At 41.3% G+C, this 26,774-nt stretch overlaps 1 protein-coding gene across 1 annotated transcript; it reads left to right on the top strand.

Annotated features, from left to right (window-relative positions):
- Window positions 1-448: 448 nt before the first annotated feature.
- On the top strand, window positions 449-23,816 carry LOC310641174 (cytochrome P450 2J6-like; the record flags this gene model as incomplete). Its single annotated transcript, XM_083364006.1, has 9 exons — window positions 449-619; window positions 9,336-9,405; window positions 11,023-11,157; window positions 12,478-12,638; window positions 15,533-15,709; window positions 18,809-18,950; window positions 20,592-20,779; window positions 21,828-21,969; window positions 23,632-23,816. The coding sequence occupies 9 exons, from the start codon at window positions 449-451 to the stop codon at window positions 23,814-23,816; spliced, it is 1,371 nt and encodes a 456-aa protein (XP_083220132.1).
- Between the last annotated feature and the right edge of the window lie 2,958 nt (window positions 23,817-26,774).

Here is a 26,774-nt window from a genome sequence, read left to right as displayed (position 1 = left end):
TCTACAAACCCAGAAAACAGTCTAGATCAGTTATCTTGTTAAATGTGTGTTGTGCAAATGCAACCCATGACTATCCGCTAAGTAAATATTTTAGATCACGTAGGCCAAACTGGACCTGCGAATTTTGCTTGCCTTCAATATTAGACCTGCCTTCCAGCTCTGTCAATTATATGAGCAATGCATGCTTGAATTAACCACACATGATTAGGTGCACGTGGATGGTGCGGTAAAGATCACATCGTTTGAACCTTAATGGTTCTAATACCCGGCAGCTGACCTTGCAGGCTTGCTTATTAGTCTAATGATGTAAGTGATTTCGTACTTTCATTTAAAAGGGAGTCGTGGGCTGACTGAAAGAACTGGAAAAGTTTGCGAGGCCGGAGAGAAGCTTGAGCACATCTACATGTAACTTGGCAAGTCCTGACAAAGAAAAAGAGGAAAAAGGAGAATGTCTGTAACAGAACTCTTGTCAGTCGCCATTCTTCTGAGCCTTTTGATGCTCTACCTCCTACGGCAATTCTGGTTTCGTGGTCATTATCCTTTGGGATGGCTTCCGTTGCCTGCCACCGGAAGCTTATGGCAAGCTGGCATCAGGCTTTACCAAGAGACTCTGTCGAAGGTAACCTTTCTGAATTAACTGCTAAATTAAATCTGTTAAGTTTGGTGAGTTAAAGGATTTGGGGAGATAAGCGTGAATCATTTTTCATGGAAAGGTAATGTTGGTTCAAATGATCTGGGCCATCCTTGGGCACATTGTTACAAACTTCTTGGAGCTCAGTCTTCAAGAAGAAAAAGAGACGGGCAAGGATGCCATCAGACCTGATGTCAGAATTGTTCTTTCACTTGTACTGGCAAAGACAGATGTAGGTGTAGGCTAAACAAGCTACAGTTTACATCAGGGGTGTCAAACTCAATTTCATTGAGGGCCGCATCAGCATTGCGGTTGCCCTCAGGGGGCTGGGTGGGTGTGGCCAGGGTGGGCGTGGCCTACTGGGTGGGCGTGGCCAGCTCTACATCGTTCGCATGAAGGGTGCCTATGGGGGCCTGGGCAGGAGTGGGACAGATCTGAGGGTCTCTGGCAGAAGGAGGGTCTCTGGGCCAGGGCCAAGGCAGTGGGGGCCCATTCCCTCACTGTTTCTAGGATGGCTTTGCGGGCCGCATGAAACCACTTCGTGGGCTGGATTTGGCCCCCGGGCCTTGTGTTTGACATGTCTGTATATACTGTTCCCCAGTCTCTGTGAAAAGAAACCAGGCTTAAATTGAGCCTTTTTCTGCAGGGTCCCTGTGATATTGACTTCACTGTGTTTTCAGCCCAGGTGTGAGATACCTTAAAGCAGGGGTGTCAAACTCAATTTCATTGAGGGCCGCATCAGCACTGCGGTTGCCCTTAGGGGGCCGGGGTGGGTATGGCCTAGGTGGGCGTGGCCTACTGGGTGGGCGTGGCTAGAGTGCGTATGGCCTACTGGGTGGGTGTGGCCAGCTCTACATCGTTTGCATCAAGGGTGCCTATGGGGGCCTGGGCAGGAGTGGGACAGATCTGAGGGTCTCTGGCAGAAGGAGGGTCTCTGGGCCAGGGCCAAGGCAGCGTGGGCCATTCCCTCACTGTTTCCAGGATGGCTTTGCAGGCTGCATGAAACCACTTTGTGGGCCGGATCCGGCCCCCGGGCCTTGTGTTTGACATGTCTGGTTTAGAGCCTCTTAGAGGGGTCTCTCTCTAATATTCAGATGTGTTACAGCTTTATTCTAATTTCATATATATGGAAGTCTTCAGAAATGAAGGCCTCCTGTATCACTCATTTGACCCTCCTTGATTACAATATCCATATACACCACACCTTCTGTTTAAGGAGGGTTTTTCTCCATCTTGATGGCGTTCTTGTCAAGGTCCATTCTTACCCTGTTTTATTCTCTGTTAGCACCTGGCAAATAGAGCCTCTACGACATGCATGCCAAACTCACGATGTCATGTGACGTAGCGTGACGTATCGGGACTTTTCCCTCATTGCTGGCAATGGGGTGGGTGCGGTTTCAGCATGACGTATCCAGTCTGCGGGCCAGCAGTTTGACATGCCTGCACTACAGCTTCTCAGAGCTTAGGACAGTGGTGGTGAACCTATGGCCCGCATGCCAGTGGGGGTACTCAGAGCCCTCTCTGCGGGTACGCGTGCCATCGCTCCAGCCCCACCTCTCCCCATGGCTCCCTCCTCACCAGCAGCCCCCCAGAGGAGATTCACCCCCAGGTGTGGCCCGCATGGAGCAGCGCAGCCAAGGACATTGCAGCCAGGCAGCAGGGACAAGACTCCGCCCTCATGCCCCGTCACATGCAGATGATGCTGTGGGGTACAGCCAGATGGCGTGGCCGCCATGGCACTGCTGGGCCACCTGGGTGATCTGCTGCAGTTGGCTGTGGAGGCGGTGGGTGGTCCTGCAGGTGGGTGGGGTGGGTGGTTGTTTTGGGGCACTCAGTCTCTAAAAGGTTTGCCATCACTGGCTTAGGAACTCACCAAGTCTAAATTTGGTATTGTCAATGGGAATCTTTGAGCAGATACTCTGATCCTGGTTCTCTATTATTAATTTAATTTTGTATTGAGTTACACAATGGGAATAAAGATTATTCTATTCTATTCTATTCTATTCTATTCTATTCTATTCTATTCTATTCTATTCTATTCTATTCTATTCTATTCTATTCTATTCTATTCTATTCTATTCTATTTTAGAGGCAGAGAGGATGGTGTTGGAGAAGATATGGATCTGACATAAATTAACTTCTTCCTACTGAGAACTGCCATTGCTAAATGATGGAGTTGTGAAGCATGATGCCATGTGACCGCATAGCTTAGAGACAGCAATCCTGACAGTCCCCATTGCTATTTTTAAGCAAAGATCATTGGGCCATTACGTGAGGATCTCTCATGATCCCATCACTTTTGTTAAGCAAAGAGCATGGCTCATTAAGTGAGAATGTCACATGACCATAACCTAGGACTTCCTGATGGCTTCCCCTAAGCAAAGTCAATGACAAAGCCAGCAGGAGATTGTAATCCCAGGTGAATCCCAAGCAGGCCAGAGGGCACATGAGTCCTATGGAGTGAGATGGGGCAGAAGGAGATACTGCAGCAAATGCACAGGGGCAGGGGAAGAGGTGAGGTGGTGTAAGTGCGCTACTGGGTATGAGATCCCTGGGAACATGTACTCTGTAGCAAGGCTCCTCCGGAGAAAAACTGGTGGGAGTGACTTTGTCAAGCACTGGGGAAATCAGGAGATTCAGGCAGTTCAAATGAGTATAAAGATTTATTGTGAGCTTAAACTCTCTACATGAATCTGACCAACTGGCTGTTAAGGGAATGAGTGGGAGATAAGAGAGGCATTCAAGGTAAGATGGACTTTGATCTCTTGCCAAGGTGCAGGGACTGGTGACTTATGATGCGCTTGACTCCTCCCTTGGGCTCAGCCTGGTCATCTCTTACAGACTTGCAGTCATCCCTGCTAGCTTCTCCATTGACGTTGCTTGTTGGAAGCAGGCAGGAAAAGTTGCAAAAGCTGATCACATGCTCTCATGACACTGAAATTGTGTGAGCCATCTGCCAAGCACCTGGATCGTGATCGTGTGACCATAGGGGTGCTGCAGTGGCTGGAATGTATGAGGATCTGTCATAAGTGCCAGTTCGTCAGTGCCACCTTAACTCTGAATGCTCGCTGAATGACTGGATATTAGATCAGGACTATCTGTATAAGAGAGTAAGCAGGTGCACAATGAGGAATAAACCAACTGTTTGCCTAGTGCAGGGGTAGGCAACCTTGGCTCTTTTATGACTTGTGGACTCCAACTCCCAGAATTCCTCAGCCAGCCTGGCTCAGCTTGGAAACCTCTCCCTTTTCCCTCAGCATGGCTGACTCAGGAATTCTGGGAGTTGAAGTCCACCAGTCATAAAAGAGCCCAGGTTGTCTACCCATGGCCTAGTGCTTCTGAGGCTGCCAGTGACTCCACATTCTTCTCGATGTGTTTTCTCCTTTGTGTGCCCGCTTATCTTCTTATAAACTCTCCTTTTCCAATGAATTTAAAGGCAATGTGTTTCTCTTCTTGATAATTATCCCAGCGTGGGGGTAAGCATTCTAAAGGGTGAGGGAGGGAGGAAAAGCAAAACACAGTCATGTGATTTCCCACTTAGCAATTACTTAATTACAGAGCTGCCAAACCCAATTGTGGTTGCAAAATGAGGACAACTCGTATTGCACGTTTGTAATATTTATACAGGGACGCAGTGGCTCAGTGGGTTAGGACATTGAGCTTGTCGATCAGAAGGTCGGCAGTTTGGCGGTCGAATCCCGAGTGCCGCGTAACACAGTGAGTGCCTGTTACTTGTCCCAGCTTCTGCCAACCTAGCAGTTCGAAAGCACGTAAACATGCAAGTAGAAAAATAGGGACCACTACGATGGGAAGGTAACAGCGTTTCGTGTGCCTTTGGCGTCTAGTCATGCCGGCCACATGTCCACGGAGACATCCTCGGACAAGCGCTGGCTCTTCGGCTTTGAAACAGAGATGAACACCGACCCCTAGAGTTGGAAACGACTAGCACGCATGTGCGGGGGAACCTTTACCTTTACCTTTAATATTTATACAGCCATTAGGGTTTTTAACTGCTATGCTTGTCTTGGACAAGCACAGCCCTATTTTCACACCAACACTATAACAGAGGCAGAGTTGCAAAAGATGGACACAACCAGGGTTACCCTTTGAGTTTCAAGGTAGAATCGAAATTTGAGTCTGGGTCTCCTCGCCCCTAATCTACTCTGACATTGTAGTGTTAGCTCATTTCAATGTGGGATACTTCAGATTCCCACCAGATGGCAGCCAAGAGATACATAAAACTCTCCTTGTCCTCCAGATGTTTTTTTGGCTCAGATGTTATTAGGTGTTAAATGAAAACATTTTATGTCATCTGGGATAGAGAAGGTTTTTTTTTTATTGAAAGACATTTGAAACAGGACAAAGTCTGGGAAGCAGAGGGGTTTTTTTGGACAAATATTTTATATACATCAAGAAGGATCCAACTCAGTTATTTCCTGATAGAACATGAGTTCAGGAACGATCATGGCTTATATTTTACTATCTGAAGAGACTGTAGACTAACACAAAACTGATCAAAGAGAAAACATACCCAGCCTAAAACACTTTGAAGTGTATTGTAAGAAGGGATCTCCTAACCTGCAAACCCATCAAGAGTCAATTAAATTGTCTAAATAAATAAATTCTGACTGCAGTAAGATACAAATGTAATGAATCAAATTAATAATAATACAAATCATTAGGAAAAATTGTCATATAGCTTAAGATAAGAGCACAGAAGCCATTGCATCTAAAGACAACTTATTGCTATTTGATGATGAGTACTCTTTTGTCCAAAAGCCATCATTTCGGGGGAGTGACTTCAAATTCTTAGGGGAAAAAATGGTTTCATCTGCTCCTTATAATATCCAGCTCACGTGGCCCCTTATGGCCCTTTATGGTAAGTTTATGTTAAATTTATCTCTGGCCAAATATGGCTGCCCTAGCATTTCTCAAGCTGTTGCTAAAACAGAACGTTCTGATTATCAGAGTAGTTTTTCCAAAATTGCCTTACAATCACTGATGCAGCTATTATGTCAGCCTTAGTGGATAGAACAAATAACACAACAGCCTACCCAGATTTTTTTTATCTTTTTGTCTGCTTACAACATCTCATTATGCAATATGCCCTAGATCAGGGGTAGGCAAACTTGGCTCTTTTAGGACTCATGGACTTCAACTCCCAGAATTCCTGAGCCAGCTATTCTGGCTCAGGAAATCTGGGAGTTGAAGTCCATGAGTCATAAAAGAGCCAAGGTTGCCTACCCCTGCCCTAGATAATGCATCATAATATTAAATCAAATCATGTCTCCTTTCATCCCCAAAACTGTATCCCTACAACAATCCTTAACCAGATTATTAAAAGTCGTTTTCTGGGTTTGCACGGGCTATTGAACAATTGATGACCTCAGTGGCTTTTGACATACAGGATGCAAAAAAACAAACCAAATTTTAAAGTAAGCAAGTTCGGTATATTTTGCAAATGGAGAAATACGCCTTCGGTTGAATTGGTTAACCTTTGCCTTGTGAACAAGTGCACATAATCCTCGACTTACAACCATTTGTTTAGCAACCGTTCAAAGTTACAACGGCACCGTAAAAGTGACTTATGACCGGTTCTCACCCTTAACGTCCTTGCAGCATTCCGACAGCCCCCAAATCAAAATTTGGACTTTTGGCAACCGGTGTGTATTTACCAGGTTTGCATCATCTGATCACCCTTGGCGATCTTTCCCAGCCAGCTTCCAACAGGCAAAGTCAATGGGGGAAGGCAGATTCACTTAATGACGGCATGATTTGCTTAACAACTTCAGTGATTTGCTTAATCTGGGCCAAAAATATAAAAAGATTATAAAATCAGACACAACTCATTCAACAACCATCGCTCTTAAGCAATGGTAATTCTGGCCCCACTTGCGATCATAAGTTGAGGACTACCTGCACACAAACTTTTTTTATAGAAACTGGAACACAGCCAAACAGAGAAAAAAAAACCCTATCCTTCTCTTTCTTTATCTAAGACAGGGTCTTCAAACCTGGCCCTTTTGTGACTTGTGGACTTCAACTCCCAGAATTCCTCAGTTAGTGTGCCTGGCTGAGCAATTCTGGGACTTGAAGTCCACAAGTCATAAAAGGGCCAAGTTTGAAGACCCCTGATCTAAGAATTCACTGATATTGGGAATACTGAGGGGCCCTTCGTGCTTTCTGAGTTTAGTTATTTTCTTGCAGACATTTCATTACCCAAACTAGGTAACGTCATCCGTGGTGGTGGGACCCTTCATTTCAACCCTGAGCTACAAATATTCGTTTTTTTTATTGGTATTGGGAATACTTTAATTTGGTTCCTTCCAAAGTCAGGGGATGCTAAATCTTACTGTTGGCTAAAATTTATTTATTTTATTTATTTAATTAATTTTTTATACCGCCCTTCTCCCGAAGGACTCAGGGCGGTGTACAGGGCAATAAATATTAAAATACAAAATACAAAAGTTAAAAGCAATTAAATAATTATGCCCAATATATAAAATAGTTAGAACCATATTAAAACCCACCCCCAAACCCATCAGACCAGGCCGGCTTGCTCAAATAAATAGGTTTTTAGATCTCGCCGGAATGTGCGAAGGTCGGGGGCCATCCGGAGCTCAACCGGCAAGCAGTTCCACAGGTCTGGCACGCCCACAGAGAACGCCCTCCCCCTGGGGGCCACCAGTCGACATTCCCTGATCGGAGGCACCCTGAGGAGGCCCTCTCTGTGGGAGCGCACTGGACGGAGGGAAGTTGACGCCGGCCGCAGGTGCTGCCGTAGGTAATCCGGACCCATGTCATGTTATACTGCTGTGAATAGGAACTCAATCTTGAGCTGTTCCAAGAGTTTGTCTTGTTGAGGAATAAAGGCAGGTGGTCGGAAGACAGAAAAATTGTATGCCATATTTTGTAATGGGATTCAAGCTTGTTAATGCTTCTGTTGCACTAGATCAGAGGTTGGGAACCTTGGCCCTTCTGTGACTTGTGGACTTCAACTCCCAGAATTCCTGAGCCAGCCAATTCTGGGAGTTGAAGTCCACAAGTCATAAAAGAGCCAAGGTTCCCCACCCCTGCACTAGATGATAGCTTCCTATGATCAATGCTGTCGGGACTGTGTAGCTTAAACAAGGGGATATTAAAAGGAGATTGGAGTGCAATTTTTACATACTCTAAGGGCTATCATAGGGTTGAAGGTGTGGATCCCTGGCTCCTTGGAGAGAAGCCTGTGACTCTTTCATACTCCATCTTGGTCCTTCTCCTTTTCACCATCTAAGAGTTACATAAACCCGAACGATGGAACTGGAAACGTCCAGTTTATGCACGTGAACATTTGTGAGAATCATCTGAGCAACAATCAATGATTTTCTGAAGGTTTATGCAAATCTGTGGACTTCAGCTCCCAGGATTCCCTAGCCAACAACGGCTGGCTGAAGAATTCTGGGAGTTGAAGTCCACGCATCTTAAATCTGCTGAGATGGTGAAATACTGGTACAGAGACAGGCAAACCCTCGCACCTAGCTACCTATATCATGCCTACAGCAGAGTAAAAGTGTGGATGGATTCCAGGGAACAAAGGCATAAAATTAACTTTGTTTATCTCTCCAACTGCTCTTTGTCTAAGAGCAGGGGTAGGGAACCTTGGCTCTTTTATCACTTATGGACTTCAATACCCAGAATTCCTGAACCAGCCATGCTGACTCAGGAATTCTGGGAGTTGAAGTCCAGGAGCCATAAAAGAGCCAAGGTTCTCTACCCCTGGTCTAAGAGGGAACACAAAATAAATCCTTAATGCTATCTACAACTCTATTGCCCCCTTGTGGCCAATAGGTCATGAGGTGCCTTTGTATTCTTATCAGTGAAACGGGTATGAACAAACTGTTAGAAGGAAGATTGATTATGTACGTTTTTGAAACTGCGTTCAAGAACCCGTCACAGTAATTAAAATATTTGGCACTTAGAGGATATTTGTAGGTAGACTGAAAAAGAGTCAACTAAGTAAATTAACTTGCTAAGTTTGCTATATGGAATGAACGTGGGAAATCCTTTCTTGCGTTGTCGAGGTTCTAGAAAGAGAGAAGAGAAGAGCAACAAAGGTGATTAAGGGACTGGAGCCTAAAACATATGAAGAACGGCCGCAGGAACTGAGTTTGTCTAGTTTAATGAAAAGGAGGACTAGGGGGCGACACGATAGCAGTGTTCTAATATCTAAGGTGTTGCCACAAACCTATTCTCCAAAGCATCTGGAGGCAGGACAAGAAGCAATGGATGGAAACTCATCATGGAGAGAAGCAACCTAGAACTAAGGAGGAATTTCCTGACAGTTAGAAAAATTAATCAGTGGAACAACCTGCCTCCAGAAGCTGTGAATGCTCCAACACTGGAAGTTTTTAAGAAGAGACTGGACAACCATTTGTCTGAAATGATACAGGGTTTCCTGCCTGAGCAGAGGGTTGGACTAGATGACCTCCAAGGTCCCTTCCAACTCTGTTATTCTGTTACATCCTGCAATCTTGTTGATTTGTTCTGTAAAACTAAAAGTAGGAAAGAACATTCTCATTACTTTCAAACATTTTTTTTGCCATGAAGAGAGGTGAGCAGGATTGAAAGTTTCCCAACAGAAGCTGAAAATTTAATTTTCACTTGGAAACACCACCACCCAGCCCACCCAAGAATAACACTTATTTTATCTTGATCCAAACAGCAATTGAAAGAACAAAATGACACCTCTGAGACCTCTATGACTCCTTACAGTAGCATATCCAATGACAATGGTAAGTGTTTATAAAATATGGAAGTATTTCTGCTAGACCTCTCTTTGGAAACATTAGTTCAGTGTTTCCGATCTGGAAGATGTGTGGACTTCAACTCCCAGAATTCCACAGCCAGAATGATGCTGCCTGGGAAATTCTAGGAGTTGAAGTCCACCCATCTTCCAGTGGCCAAGGCTGAGAAATGCTGCTGGTTGGGGAATTCTGGGAGTTGAAGTCCACCCATTTTCCAGTGGCCAAGGCTAAGAAAGACTGATCTAGCGCCAACAGAATGAGTTAACTGAATATAGGATTAACTTCTATGGGATACAAATAAATAGATGAATTAGACCAGGGGTCTTCAAACTTGGCCCTTTTATGGCCAGGCACGCTGAGGAATTCTGGGAGTTGAAGTCCACAAGTCATAAAAGGGCCAAGTTTGAAGACCCCTGAATTAGACCTTCCCACAGACATCAGTTCTTTCTATTTGTAACTTTTAGGCGCTTCAAATAGATGACTTCTCCCTTGGTCAAGGAGGCATATTGGATGCAGTTTGTGTGTTGGCAGCCAATCTGTACTAGGGACTCTACCACTGAGTTCTAGAATGAAAATTCTTATTTTTCGGACAGTCTATATTTCTATCTCTTTTCCTTGGAGTATGAGGCTGTATAGCTCCACTGCATAGTGGAGATGGGGCTCACATTGCTCATTTGTTTTGCTCATGCAAAATACAAAGGGGAAAAAAACACACACGAACGTAAGACAGAAAATTTGGGAGAAAATGTAACTGACAGACTCTTTTGTCCTGGATATGAACTACCTTTTTTTTTTGGCGGGGGGGGGGAGGTTTGAGAGAATATATTGCGTTATTTTTTTTATGATTTATTTATTTTGCTCTCAGTCGTTGCTTTCCTTCTTGTACTTCTTAATCCAGTATTTTTTTAGGTAGAAAGGAAATAAATAAAGGTTATTCTTTTATAATTTTTATTTATTTTTTTTTAATTTTAATTCCATTTATATCCCGCCCTTCTCCGAAGACTCAGGGCGGCTTACAAGCTTAGCAGTAGCCTTCATTCTATGTATATGCCTGCTTATTAGGGCTTTCACACACACCCCAAGTGGCATTGTATAAATTGTATAAAATGTAACACCAAGGTGTGAGACTATCTGTTTCCTGCTCCTGCAAAGTGACTCACAAATGGAAATCAGTAAAAACAATGTATTATGACTTGCTAAAAGCTCCCCAGGAGACAGGAACTTACGCCTTGGGCAGAAATCACTATCAGTAAGAGAGAAACATCTGCCCAAGGTGAAAATTACAAGTAAACAAGATAATGGTGGATGAACGGAAATTGTCAGGATGACCCTTTGAAAGTGTAAAACAACTTAAAGGAATGACTTAAGAGAATAAAGGGGAGTTGGGAGGGCTTCTTAGGCATGGCGTGTATCGTGAAAGACTATAAAATGTATAGCTTGAAAACAGCTTTTTTACGCTCCTGGAACCCAATCCATTCGGGAAGGGCTGCGGTTGCAACCGCTTCTTTTTTAAAATTTGCAATTTTTTCAATCAATCTTTGTTTTTGTTAACCAGGCTTGTCTTTGAGTTTTGAGCATCAAATTCGGGGTTTTTAAATCTCACAGGTGGAGATATCTGGAAGCAGCAAAGAGAAATTGGGCAGCTAATTGTGTTGAAGGGCGAGAAAGAAAAGAAAACAGTGGAGAGTCAGGTTGAAGAGGAAGGCCCTCGGCTGGTGGAGACTTTTGCCTGTGTAAATGGTATGTAGCACTAGGAGATTACATCAGCTATATACAATTTGGCACCTTTTTGGTTATATTCTAATACACACACACACACACACACACACATGTAATATATAATATATACATACAGTATATATATATATATACATATACACATATACACATATATACACACACATATATATATATATGTATATATGTATATATTTATATGTATATGTACAGTATATATATATATATATATATATATATATATATATATATATATATATATATATATATATATATATATACATATATATATATGGTATAAGGTTTCCTGCCTGAGCAGGGGGTTGGACTAGATGACCTCCAAGGTCCCTTCCAACTTATTATTATTATTATTATTATTATTATTATTATTATTATTATTATTATTATTATTATTTATTTGTGTATATATACTGTATATGTGTGTGTGTATGTGTGTGTGTGTATGTATGGGATGCGGTGGCTCAGTGGGTTAGGATGCTGAGCTTGTCGATCAGAAGGTCGGCAGTTTGGCGGGTCGAATCCCGAGTGCCACGTAACAGAGTGAGCGCCTGTTACTCGTTCCAGCTTCTGCCAACCTAGCAGTTCGAAAGCACGTAAAAATGCAAGTAGAAAAATAGGGACCACTACGGTGGGAAGGTAACAGCGCTCCGTGTGCCTTTGGCGTCTAGTCATGCCGGCCACATGACCACGGAGACGTCCTCGGACAGCGCTGGCTCTTCGGCTTTGAAACGGAGATGAGCACCGGCCCCTAGAGTTGGAAACAACTAGCACGCATGACCGGGGGAACCTTTACCTTTACCTTTATATATGTATATGTGTATATAAAATTTGTATATGTATATATATAAAATTTGGTCGGTTCCACCATAAATTCCAAGCAGATACAGGTAATCCTCAACTTAAGACCACAATCAAGTCCTAAAGTTCCCTCACTAAACAAGACAGTTGTTAAGTGAGTTTTGCCCCATTTTATGACCTTCCTTGCCACAGCTGTTACTAATACAGTTGTTGAATGAATCTGGCTTCCCCATTGATTTAGCTTCTCAGAAGGTCACAAAAGGTGATCACATGGCCTCAGGATATTGCGACCATTGTAAATATATGAGTTGCTAAGTGTCTGAATTTTGATCATGTGACCGTGGGAGAATGCTGCAACGGTTGCAAATGTGAAAAATGGTCAGAAATCACTTTTTTTCTAGTGCCGTTGTAACTTCGAATGGTCACTAAACAAACGGTTGTAATTCGAGGATTACCTATATTAAGAAGAAAGTGGAAAGCATTTGTCAATCACTTCATTTGTAGGGCAGCCGTTCGACCCTTTGAACGCCATCACTGCTTCCCTTTGCAAAATGGTCTGGACTGTGAGTTTTGGCAACCGATCCCCTCTTGAAGACAAAGACAGCCAACAAGTGACGGACGCCCTTGAATCTGCTGTCAGATCTGGAGGGAGTTTTGCTTATGTTGTAAGTTATTCTTTGCTTTATTACTGAGACAGACCCAAAGCTTTCTGAGAGCCATTGTGATGACCTTAGGTGAAAGTGAAAAGAATTGTAATCTCATCTTCTCCCAAGTAGAGTTTGTGATTGAAGTAGACCGAGATAAGATCAGCCATTCTTCTGGGAGTTTCCAAGGAGAGACTGGACCACCATTTGTCTGGAATGGTATAGGGTTGGACTAGAAGACCTCCAAGGTCCCTTCCAATTCTATTCTATTCTATTCTATTCTATTCTATTCTATTCTATTCTATTCTATTCTATTCTATTCTATTCTATTCTATTCTATTCTATTCTATTCTATTCTATTCTATTCCATTCCATTCCATTCCATTCCATTCCATTCCATTCCATTCCATTCCATTCCATTCCATTCCATTCTATTCTATTCTATTCTATTCTATTCTATTCTATTCTATTCTATTCTATTCTATTCTATTCTATTCTATTCTATTCTTCTCTGGTCTGTTCTATTCCATTCCATTCTATTCCATTCTTCAATTCAATTCAATTCAATTCAATTCAATTCTATTCTATTCTATTCTATTCTATTCTATTCTATTCTATTCTATTCTATTCTATTCTATTCTATTCTATTCTATTCTATTCTATTCTATTCTATTCTATTCTATTCTATTCTATTCTATTCTATTCTTCTCTGGTCTGTTCTATTCCATTCCATTCTATTCCATTATTCCATTCTATTCTATTCTATTCTATTCTATTCTATTCTATTCTATTCTATTCTATTCTATTCTATTCTATTCTATTCTATTCTATTCTATTCTATTCTATTCTATTCTATTCTATTCCATTCCATTCCATTCCATTCCATTCCATTCCACACTCCACCCCATCCCATGCCATCCCATCCCATCCTATCCAGCTAATGGAACAGCTTTTATTCTACAGTTTTACTTCCTTACAAAATCTACATTAAAATATACTCTTGCCTGTATTTTCCCCTCCTTTCTTCTTTTGCTCACTCATTGACTTACAACTGCAATTGAGCCCAAATTTTCTGTTGTTAAGCAAGGCATTTGTTAAGTGAATTTTGCCTCATCTTACGACCTTTCTTGCCACAATTGTTTAGTGAATCTCTGCAGTTGTTCAGTCAGTAACATGGCTGTTAAGTAAATCTGGCTTCCCCGTTGACTTTGTTTCTTGTAAGGTCCCAAAGGGTGATCACATGACCCCGGGATACTGCAATCGCCACAAATATGTGTTATAAGTCGAGGACTACTTGAACTCATTGGGGTACTCGAGTTCATAAAGATAGGCAGGTAACAGGTGTGGAGTGACAGAGTTCAGTGTAGACTTGTGCACAGATGGGCAGAGATGCAAGTGTAGGTGTGGATCGATGGATAGAAATGCATATAAGAGACAATAAAAGGGAGAAAAAGAGAGAGAAGGAGGAAATAAGACAGCAGAAGGACAGAGAGAAAGAGAAAAAGAATTTTTCCAGTTCATGGTTATCATTGGCCTCCTTCATTTAATCTTCATCAGGGAATGCACCTGCAACTACTTTTATTAAGAAATTCTTGGCCTAGTGTGGGTTAGAATAATATAGAATAACTTTAGAACAGAATAATAACTTTATTGCCACTTGAAATGTACACTAATCAGCATACATTAAAATGAGATTTTGCTGCAGACAGCTCTGAAAGGGTAAACACCTTCAATATAAACTGCATAAACACGACTGACTAACTAACTAACTAACTAACTAACTAACTAACTAACTAACTAACTAAATAACTAATGCATATGTCAAGTTTCCGACGTATGGGCTATTCAAGTGACTCTGAGGCATTGTTTACCTTAAAAGTCCTTTATTAGCCTAATACACCGGCAAATGCTTGCTCGAAAGAAGCTGGAATCTGAAATCTCCGCCCTTTGCACAATATATTAAAACACAATTCTCCACCTTTCTAATTTTGTCATTAATCATATTCTCCAATTAATTTAAAGAATCAGTTTCCCTTTCATTAGAAGACCACCAAAGCCTTATCTTCTTTAGGGAGAAAAATGGCCTTGAAAAGTGCAATCCTACTCATTCCCCCTCCTAGCCTTAAACTAAAACAATACACAAGACTTAAAGCAATACACAAGTTTAACATATGAAATGGCTACTTCTTCATCTCTTGTCAAGCAGTAACATTCGATGTTAGCAGCGTTGACAGCATATACCCACATACACACACATACTGTATGTGGCCTAGAGAAACAACTCAGTCTAGTTGGGATGTATACATGTACATGGCGAGAAAAACGAATCTTGCGAGTTTATCAGACAGATGGCATAGGGCAGTGATGGCAAACCTTTTAAAGACCGAGTGCCCAAACTGCAACCCCAAGCCCACTTATGTATCATCGGGTGCCGGGTGGGTGTGGCCCATTGGGTGGGCGTGGCCCATTGGGTGGGTGTGGCTGCGGCGGTAACGGCAGACTGGGTGGGACTAAAAAGTTTAATCAATCAATTCCAGCTTTGCGAGATCTTTTGTTCCTCGTGAGAAGTTGAAATTGATTTATTGATTGAACCTTTTTTTCTTTTTTTGCACATGGCGGCAGAGGCCTAAAGCGAAAAGATTTTAAAAAACCCAGCTGAAGGTCCAGGACTGGGCCGACGGTGTGCGTGCCCACAGAGAGGGCTCTGCATGCCACCTGTGGCACGGGTGCCATAGGTTCGCCACCACAGGCATAGGGAACAAAGCTGTTACAGAATCTGGTGGTCCCGCTGGAAATACTTTGGAACCTTCTCCCAGAGGGAAGCAACAGAAACAGATCATGAATTGGGCGTGTGGGTTAAGCCCAGGCTTGGGATCCTCGATGGTGACTTTACTTTGCTTATGTTTTCTCTGTAGTTACATAAACACTTCTCGTGGCTCATGAAATATTTCCCAGGGCCACACAAAAATGCCCTGTCTAGCAAGGAGCTGGTGCTTTCCTTTACAAAGAAGGCAATAAAGGAACATAAAGAAGCACAGGCAGTGAAGGAGCCACAGGATTTCACTGATTTCTATCTGTTACAAATGGAGAAAGTAAGTACCAGTTTCTTAATAGGACACAGTAGCGGTGGCTCCAATATCTGAGGGGCTGCCCCAAAGAAGAGGGAGTCAAGCTCTTCTCCAAAGCGCCCGAAGGCAGGACAAGAAGCAACAGATGGAAACTAGTCAAGGAGAGAAGCAACCTAGAACTAAGGAGAAACTTCCTGACAGTGAGAACAGTTAACCAGTGGAACAGCTTGCCTCCAGAAATCATGGGTGCTTCATCAGTGGAGGTCTTTAAGAAGAGACTGGACAGCCACTTGTCTGGAATGGTAAAGAGTTTCCTGCTTGAGCAGTGGGTTGGAATAGAAGACCTCCAAGGTCCCATCCAACTCTGTTATTCTGTTATTCTTATTTTCTTAACTACTAGTTGTTGTTGTTTTTTTTTAAAAAAAGCCAATAAGTTATTTTTTGGAACTCTTGCTTGTTGCAAGAGTTGGGGGACCCAGATTGTTGGGGGCAATTAAGCTGACTTTGTAATAATGCCGCTTGGGGTGTGTGTGAAAGCCCTAACAAGCAGGCATATACATAGAATGAAGGCTACTGCTCAGCTTGTAAGCCGCCCTGAGTCTTCGGAGAAGGGCGGGATATAAATGGAATTAAAATAAAAAATAAATAAAATTTTCCCTCATTTCTCTTTGCCATTACAATGGAAGATTATTCACAAATAAACACGGGTTGGAAATACTTGGGAAAAGAATAAAAAATGGCGGATTCCTCTGAATGGCATGGAAGAACATGAGTTGTGAATGCCACTGAACGACCAGGAAGTTTAAATAATAGCTGGTTGGTATTGTGATTTTATTTGTGTAGAATCAAAGAGTTGGCAGGAGCTGTTGATTTACGCTCCTTACTCAGTGCAAGAATCCAAATCAGAGTATTTGTAACATGGCCCTCCAGACTCTTTGCAAACGTATCCAGCACTGTCTTGATGAAGATTCATAGAATAATCAGATTACAAAAGGAGATGGTCATTTCTCATGTTCATTTGGTTCTGGGGTATTTATAAGTGAAGATTTGAGACTGAATGTCAGTGAAGATTCTGAGCTGAAAAAAAACTTTGAAGCTTAAATGCTTTTGTTCATTAAAACAATATGCTCTTTTCATCGAAATCTACTATACAATCAATGATTTGCCATCGGTAGAGATTTGAATATTTTCACACTGGGGGGGGGGGGAGATAAAGCAGCTTGTAATTGGCAAAACAGAATAAAATATGGAGATAAGAACAAAGTTCCTAAATCATTCTAATTGGTCAAGCCTGATCTTTTGCAAAAATCACATTTGCCCTTGTAGTTATAGGGGAACGGGGCTTATTCCAACTTTATCTTTTGGGATGAGATAAAGATAAGTTGTCACCTGGGCACCACCAATAGATGAAGAATATATGAAATTCTACTCCACTGCAACATCCTTGGTTTTTACTCCTAGTGGAATTGCCAGATGTTATTGCAACTTCTTGAAAGTTTTTGAAGGGGCATTCAGATATCGCCCCACAAGGGCATAAACATAGGATCAATAGATTTCTGAATGGAACAATAGAGAGAAAGAACTGTAGATGTAAGTTCAGAGTCTCCATCAGTCTGCTACCTTGAACATCTTTGCATTTATTCTTAAGCAAGGCTTACAATGATGAGAAATAAAGGATTTAGTCATGCTGCTTTTTAATGTCACACGCTTGCAGAAAAGTTCTGTGTTTCTCACCTTGCCGCTACCATATTTCCTAAAATTTGATGTGATTGAGTTAACACAGTGCTTGTTAACCTTGTGAGGTAGTCCGGACAGGAAACACAACTGGAAGAACTAATTCTACTTTATTATAAGATTGTTGTAACAGAATCTTTCAAATCTGAAAGTATGTTTTAATTCCCTTGCCTTTCCAGCCCAGGGAACTAGGTAAGGTCTCTTCTGAAATCTTTGCCATGCCATTTATTCTCTGGGCTAAGCTGCCTCTTATCTGATTGTTCCCTGATTGTGGCTTTTTCCCCTGTCTCCCAAGGTCATTCTCACATACCATTGCAATCTCTCTGACAACTTCATGGGAGCTGTAATCACGAGAGAAAACAAGTTAACTAAATTATAGGCAGTGTCATCCAAGGTTTCTGCCACTAATAGGCCACTGGGCTGTGTTGTAACTATGACAAGATAAATAAGGATTTGATGTTACAGCCCAGGATCCATTTTATAAGATGTGAAGTACTTGGAGGAGAAAAACAAAGCTGGTCAACAGAATATAGAAGAATGGGAGAATCTGTAAATAATGCCACTGTCCTTCTCTACCAAATAGTGTAGGAACTGAGGGGTCTCTAGCCAAAGATTGTTAAATTACATTGGGCAAGCTTGCATAATTACATCCACGCTGCCCTAGATTTGAAAAGAAGAGAGACAACCCCCCTCCCCCCCCCGATAATCAGCAAAGGACAAGAACCAGCTTCTCCATCAGGCCAGTTAGCCCCTAGGCAGGCTGACACATCTGCCAAAGCCAGATGTGTAATCTGTCCTGTAGCCAAAGCAATATGGACTTGGAGGACAGGGTAAGAAAAGGCAGGAGTCATACTATCTTAAAGATGCCAATAAAAAACTGGTCAATTCTCTCATTTTGGTTCACCTCACTGCATCACTGTCACAGTGGGTGTTGAAGCCCATAGCAAAAGCTGTGTTGGAACAAGGGCAGGGGAGATGCTTCTTTAACACCAGTGCAGTTTTAAAGGCATTCACAAAAATAGGGCATAAATGGGAGGTTGTCGGGGAGGTATAAGATGGGAAGGGTCCCTAAAACAGGAACTGAGAAATGTTTTCCTAAACTCACAAAGATCATAGTTCCAACAGAAGAGAAAATCTCTATAGCTCAGAGTTGAACTGTGGAATCCTTGGTGCTCTTTGAGTTTGAACTGTTGGCTTGATGATGTTACCTAGTTGGGTAATGAAATATCTGCAGCCAAAAAACCAAGCTCAGAGACACCAAAGATCACAGTACATTTCTAGTGAATGTATCATCTTGTAAAATAGGGAGCCACACAGACGACATGGCAAAGTTTGGAAGACCGGGCAATAACTTTTAAATAACATATTTTTTCCTTTTGTCACAAACAGAGCAAAGGTGGCCAGAATTCTGCCTATAATGAAGAGAACCTGTCTGAATGCATTTTCAACTTCCTTATCTCGAGTGCAGAATCAACTGCAACCACTCTGCAGTGGGCACTACTGCTGATGGCATCTCATCCAGATGTGCAAGGTGAGAGGGGAAGAGTCCATGGGAAGAAGTTTATGATTGATCCCAGGTAGTTCTGAGGGGGGAGGGTTTTCATTTTAACATAACACCCAAGGGTGATGGAAGCTCTCCCTCCTAAATAATTAAGAGGGAAGTTGTTGCTCTAAATAGTGCTTGAGCTGGGTTTGGCAGTCTAAATGTCTCAGGAAGTTGTAGTAAGTGAAAATGTATAACTACTCCCAGCAGCATTCTTGAAGGGAGGAGTGGCATTTGATGAGAAAATGATTGCTCTGGTAGCTTCCGAAGAGTTGTTCCTGGGGCAGTTTTACAAAGATTAATATTAGGCACAGACAAGCTGCAACTTGGAGGAATGGTTTAGCTTTTTTTTTGTCTAATAAGCAGAAGAAATAGTAAATATAGTCTTGGCTATCTCCTTGTACATAATTCCCCACCACGTAAATGATGTCATTTTCCCTCACCTCTTAAAAGATCAGAAATTCTTTACCAACTTTGGGTGGGGGGGCATTTATCTGATGGGAGAGCGTTTGATTAATGTTAATAATTCCTTATGTTCTCATTTTTCTTCTGAGATACTTGTAGCTCCACAGAATGGGAGCTCAGTGTTGCTTTCACAAAAAAACATGAATTCTTTTTCTGGGTTTGAATAATACAGCCAGCTCTATCTTAGCTTATTGGACTGGATTCACATAATAGATTAAGACCAAACCAAAAACATTGACCTGTCGAAGAGAGACTAGCAGAGTCAGGGGAAGAGTCAAATAGGGAATTAGTTTAGAGTCTTTATATAGGGTGAAGTCCAATCCCTCTTGAGTGCCTTTGAATCTTATTTAGTTTTATCCAGGAGCAAACTGTTAGTCTGAAAAGGTTCTTGTCCATTGGTTTGAGCCAGAAAGCCTAAAATGAACCCTTCACATATGGACCTGCTTATTTACACCTGAGACTACTCAGGTTAATATCAACCAACTTCGGTAGATTACATATGTAAGTAGCTGTGTATTGTATGAACACAGGCTAAACCAGGGGATGTCTCGAGCTGCCTTCAGACTTACCAGCCGGACCAGACTGGAAACATAAACAGATAAACTAATTCAACTTTATTGCAAAGCTAGATTAACAGAATCTTGCACGTCTGATGTCTCGGGTCTTCTGCCATATCCTTTCCAGTTTGAGAAACAAGACAGGGTGCCTTCTGAGTTTCTTGCTCCACCCACTATCCAGCAGCAGGCTATGCCCTCCCTTATTTGATCATTTCCTTGGCAGCATTTCTTCAACCTGTCTCCCAAGGTCTTTTCTATATACCATCACACTTCCTTCCAGAAAGGCTGTAAAGAATTTTCCGTGGACGTATTGGCTTTAAATAGTGGGAGCTGTGGTGACTATCCACATGGGAAAGATTAGCCTGAGAAATTCAGGTTTTGGCATCGTGTAGCAACAAACGTTGGCATATGGTATAGGACCCAAAAGATCCAGATTCAAATCCACCTTCGCTGGCTTTGCTCTGTGATATTCTTTCAGTCCAACCTTCATAAGGTTGTTGTTATGAGGATAAAACCTAACCAGGCCTGCCTTACTTTGCAAATGTGGCATAGCAACAAGCATTTCCCAACGTAAAAGGTATTCCCCCTCCCCTTTCATTTTTTTCAGATAAAGTCCATAAGGAGATAGAAAAGGTTTTGGGTTCTTCAAATGCAGTTAGCCATCAAGATTGGAAGAAATTACCTTATACCAGTGCTGTGATTTACGAGATTCAGCGAACCAAACACGCATTCTTATTCAGAATTATCAAACAATGTACAAAGAATGTGAATATCTTTGGTTTTCTTGCTCCCAAGGTATAAAAGAGTGATGATATAGCAATGAGTGAATGAGTGGCTGAATAAATGAATGAATAAATGGCTCCTATGTATTCTGCCTATGACTCTGTAGTGGTCCTTCCCCAAGATCCAGTAGCCCCCTATCTTCCTAGCCTTCCTGAAGGCCTTGAAAAAATGGCTCTTTCCACAAACACTGAGGTAGGGCAAGCAAAATTGCACACTGGAGGGTGGAAGAGTGTTTGTCTTAGGGATGCTTGGAGTTTTTGTTATAACTGTATGGGTTTTGATCTTTAATTTACAAGCTTATGGCATGCAAAATCAGTGGCTATATCGATATTTTAAATAAATAACAATTCATAGCCCTTGAGCAGCACAGTGACTAAGAGGTGAAGATGCTCACCTCCCACTTGGAAGGTTAAGAGTTCAATCCTAGGCAGTGGCAGAAGTTTCTCTATTGGGGAGCGAAGAGAAAATATCTACTGCAAACTTTGCATAGGCATCAGGAAGGGCATCCAGCCAGTAAATGCTCAACTCCATTCAGTTGCTCCGATTCCACCCTGAATATAGGGATTAAAGGGTGGTAAAAAGAAAAAAAAATCATAGCCTTATTGCATCTGTAATGAGACTCATGTCAAGAAGAAACAACAATATGTTTCAAAGATTTTCTAAGATAAAAATAGTAACCCAACAGTAACTTGGTTCTCATGAAGAGTTGTTGATTTCTTCTTTTCATAAAATCTTAGAGTTATAAAGTACCTTACTCCAACTGTAGACATCTAATCTAAGACCCTCTTGGTACAGCATTCATTGAAGCATCTCAGATGACCCTCTGAGACTTCCAGTGAAGCTGTACTGAAATATCCATGTAGCTTCCTGTTCTTTTCAACGGTGGCTGCCTATAGCTCATGGGTTTAATGATGTTTAAATGAATACCCACACAAATTGATTTAAGTTAAGATATGCCACAGAAATACACTATGATTAGTTCCAAATTCTTATGTTTGTACATACTGTGTGAAAAGCGCTCAAATGCCTTGAGTCAACTTTTTTTAAAAATTATTTTCAGGGAACTTTTATTAATCCAGATCTGAATTCAGTATTACTTGATCCCAAACTATGGGAGACACCTGAAAAATTCAACCCAAGTCATTTTTTGGACAAGGATGGACAATTTGTTGACAAAAAAGAATATCAACTCTTTGCTGCTGGTAAATATAAAAGTGCTTTATTATCATATAGATGGTGTGGTTTTTATTTTAAATAGGAAAGTTGTGTTTTGTTTTCAAAGACAAAAGACACATTTAGTCCATGCAGTAGGTACTGGGGATCAGTTGTGAGTCCATAACTTATCTGTTTCTTATACAGAACTTGCATTTTTTCAACATTCTATAACTTGGCTAGTGAAAGAACAATTTTTTTTGTGTGGTGCAAAAAGGGACGTGACAAGATTCATTAGTCATGCTAAATTATTTTTCACTGAATGAATCATAGTCTAATTGGCTAGATTTTCCCAACACACCATGGATATATAACTTACAAATCATTCTTCATATGAATTAATATTATGCACGGTAAACTGTAATTCAATTTCCACCATTATAGCCTAGAATTTCATAAACTGGGCTGCAGAAGTGCTAGCTTAATAATCAAAACACATGATAATTATTGACAAGATTTTGCTTTGAATTTGAATTTGGATTTTTGAATTGGCTGTCTGTACAATACTTTCACAGGGACGCGGTGGCTCAGTGGGTTAGGACGCTGAGCTTGTCGATCAGAAGGTCGGCAGTTTGGCGGGTCGAATCCCGAGTGCTGCGTAACAGAGTGAGCGCCTGTTACTCGTCCCAGCTTCTGCCAACTTAGCAGTTCAAAAGCACGCAAAAAATGCAAGTAGAAAAATAGGGACCACTCCGGTGGGAAGGTAACAGCGTTCCGTGCGCCTTTGGCGTCTAGTCATGCCAGCCACATGACCACGGAGAAGTCCTCGGACAAGCGCTGGCTCCTCGGCTTTGAAACGGAGATGAGCACCGGCCCCTAGAGTCGGAAACGACTAGCACGCATGTGCGGGGGAAACTTTACCTTTTTACCTTTTTACAATACTTTTAACTGGGCACATTGAGACATAATGGCTACATTTGTATGAAGTGTGAAACTTGGTTAATGTAAATTTAGGTTACTGATTTTAGTATGTTAGGTGAATTCAGATGGTTGGTTTAATTTATAGTTCAATGTACAGGTGATCCTTGACTTACAACCATTCATTTAGAGAATATTTGAAGATACAATGGCACCGAAAAAAGTGAACTATGATCACTCCTTGGCACGTATTTACAACAATTACAATGTCTTGCGGTCATGTGACTGCTACCTGCGAACTTCCCAGCCAGTTTTCAACAAGCAAAGTCAATGGGGGAAGCTAAATTAATTTAATGACCATGTGATTCACTTAACAACTGCAGTGATTTGCTTAACAGTCAAGGCCAAAATGTTTGTAAAATTAGGCATGACTCATTTGAAAATCACCTTGCTTGGCAATGGAAATTCTGCTCCCAACTGCGTTTGTAAGTCTAGGACTATCTGTATTGTGTGAAGTTATGCAATAGATCAATTCAAGAATAAGCTTAAGCATATTGGGAGAATGAAGATGATCTTCATATATTAAGAAAAAATTACTTATGACATGTCACAGCCAGTTCTTGGAGCAGTGCCAGGCGAGATGATAAAAGAGGAGGCGTAGAAGGGTATTAAGATGGTTGGGAAGGTACTTTAGTATATTGTAACCTCAAATACCTTCCTTTCTCAATGTTATCGTTAATTGTTGTTTCATGATTATTTTGTAATTATGCTTCCCATTTCCTCCACAGAGTCAGATGGGTCTTTAGCAGATAAATTAGCAAGAGCTGAGTTCTTTATCTTCTTTATAAACCTGCTCAAGTCATTCGTCTTCCAGTTACCAGAAGGAGAGGAAAAAACAAGCGAAAAACCTAGAATTGGGTTGACAACATATCCTCATTCTTACAAAATCTGTGCTGTTCCTCACCGCAAGACATCATAAATTCTAATTATGAGTAGTGCACTCCGATTTTACAATAAATTTATCCCTTTGTGAAGTCCATCTTGACTTGTCCAATTCAGTCTTGAGTAGAAATTCACAAAACCTGAGTCACCTCTTTGATGGATTGGATTGCTGAGTCTGTGATGATTGCCTGACAAATTCTTCCTTGTTTGATATTACTAATTTAATGTACAATATTGGTTCTTTCCAATGCATAACATTTTTTGATTATGTGCCATGAAGTCATTTTTATCTCTAGTGACTGCATAGATTTTCTCCATGATGATAAGGTATCCCTAACCTGTTCCTTCAGGCCTCTATTTGTACATTCATTACATTGTAATACATAACATTAAATTTTCTCTTTTTTGTGTCTTTGAAAAAAACTCGAGGGAGTTTATTAAATAAATGTAGCATTCAGGACAGGTACATTCTGTTTTGCAAGTTGATTAATAGGTCACTTTGTGCTTTATGTGCTGAGGACAATCTATTATTCAGAAAGTGTCTACAACGCACACGCCTCAATGCAAAAATGCAATAAAAACAATAGCAACTAGAGTTGCAGTACTTCAGAAATAATTCAGAAAAGGCGTCTTCAAGGATAGAGGAAAGGGGAAACTCTGTTTTGCTTTTAACACAATGGATTTGTAGAAATTCATCATTATGTATTTGGTGTTGTGGTGCCAACTACCAGTTTGTAAATGAATAAATAAATAAAATAAGCCACGCTGAGGAAATTGGGGATGGCAGCTGCTGAGAAAAATAGGGGCTCTCCCTCACTCAGAAAGAAGGCCAAACAAAAGAAAAACTCTTTCTTCAGACCTGGAAAGACCCCCCCCTCCCCGACATTTTTTTCAGTTTAAATAGAAAAAAGAAAAGAAGAAAAGACTGGCTCGCTATCCATCCTTTATGAAGAAAGACAGAAAAACTCCACAGAAGTGGAAAGAAAAGGCCCACAGAGATAGAGACAGCTGTAAATGTTCTGGAAATAGAATATGAAGTATGGGGAAAGAGCACATAAACCAAAATAGAAACAAGCAAAGAATTATTGTAATGCTTCTGAGGAAATGTGTTAAAAACAGAATATCTAATACAACTCAAGAGAACTGGTTTCGGGTAGAGATTAAGATGCTGGCTGAGAAACCAGGAGGCTGTGAGTTCTAGTTCCGCTTTAGCCATGAAAACCAGCTAGGTGTCTTTGGGCCAGTCCCTCTCTTAGCCCAATCTACCCCATAGGGTTGTTGTTGTTGTGGGGAAAATAGAAGGAGAATGGAGGATATAGTATCACAGTCGCCTTGAATTATTTATAAAAAAAATAATAAAGCCGGGATTATTTTTTAAAAATCTAAAACAAAAAATAGGGGGACGCAACAATATAAATTTAGAGGAAAATGTAAATAAGCATTATATTTGGCCATGGGAGAAGAGTTGAATAGATTTTGTCAGTTTAATATGAGCCCAGAAATAAGGTATAAATACAGGTCTGTGACCACCTCATTGTGATTATCAGGGACGTTACACTCATTCTTGTATAGTTCTTCTGTGTAATTTTACCACCTCTTCTTAATCTCTTCTGCCTCTGTTAGGTCCCTGCCAGTTTGGTCCTTTATCATGCCCATTTTTGCATGAAACGTTCCTTTCATCTCTCCAATTTTCTTGAAAAGATCTCTGGTCCTCCCTATTCTATTGTTTTCTTCTATTTCTTTGCACTGTTCATTTAAGAAGGCATTCTTATCTCTTCTAGCTATTCTCTGGAATTCTGCATTCAATTGGGCGTATCTTTCTTTTTCTCCCTTGCCTTTTGCTTCGCTCCTTTCCTCAGCTATTTGCAAAGCTTCCTCAGACAGCCATTTTGCTTTCTTGCATTTCTTTCTCTTTGGGATGGTTTTAGTTGCTACCTCTTGTACAATGTCGTGAACCTCCGTCCATAGTTCTTCAGGCACTCTGTCTATCAGATCTAATTCCTTAAATCTATTTGTCACCTCTACTGTATATTAGTCAGGGATATGATTTAATTCATACCTGAGTGGCCTAGTGCTTTTCCCTACTTTCTTCAGTTTAAGCCTAAACTTTGCAATGAGAAGCTCATGGTCTGAGCCACAGTCAGCTCCTGGTCTTGTTTTTACCGACTGTATAGAGCTTCTCCATCTTTGGCTGCAGAGCATATAGTCAATCTGATTTCTGTGTTGACCGTCTGGTGATGTCCATGTGTAGAGCCGTCTCTTGGGTTGTTGGAAAAGAGTGTTTGTTATGACCATCGTATTCTCTTGACAAAATTCTATCAGCCTGTGCCCTGCTTCATTTTGTACTCCAAGGCCAAACTTGCCTGTTATTCCGGTTATCTTTTGGCTTCCTACTTTAGCATTCCAATCCTCCATGATAATAAGGACATCATTTTTTGGTGTTAGTTCTGTAAGGTGCGGTAGGGCTTCATAGAACCGGTCAATTTCATCCTCTTCAGCACCGGTGGTTGGGGCATAGACTTGGACTACTGTGATATTGAATGGTTTGTCTTGGATTCGAACTGAGATCATTCTGTCATTTTGAGGATTGTATCCCAGTATTGCTTTTCCTACTCTTTTATTGACTATGAAGGCTACTCCATTTCTTCTGAGGGATTCTTGCCCACAGTAGTATACCTGATGGTCATCTGAATTAAATTCACCCATTCCTGTCCATTTTAGTTCGCTGATACCTAAGATGTTGAAGTTCAGTCTTGTTATCTCTTGTTTGACCACGTCCAGCTTTCCTTGATTCATGGATCTTACATTCCAGGTTCCTATGGAGAAAAAATCTTTACAGCATCGGACTTTCCTTTTACCACCAGACACATCCACAGCTGAGCGTCCTTTCGGCTTTGGCCCAGTCGCTTCATTCTTTCTGGCGCTACTAGTACTAGCCCTCTGCTCTTCCCCAGTAGCATATTGGACGCCTTCCGACCTGAGGGGCTCATCTTCC

This window comes from Vipera ursinii (genome assembly GCF_947247035.1).
Source record: "Vipera ursinii genome assembly, chromosome: 5".
Lineage (NCBI taxonomy): Eukaryota > Metazoa > Chordata > Lepidosauria > Squamata > Viperidae > Vipera > Vipera ursinii.
Note: the sequence above shows the minus strand (reverse complement) of the source record. Positions and strands in the feature narration are given on the sequence as shown.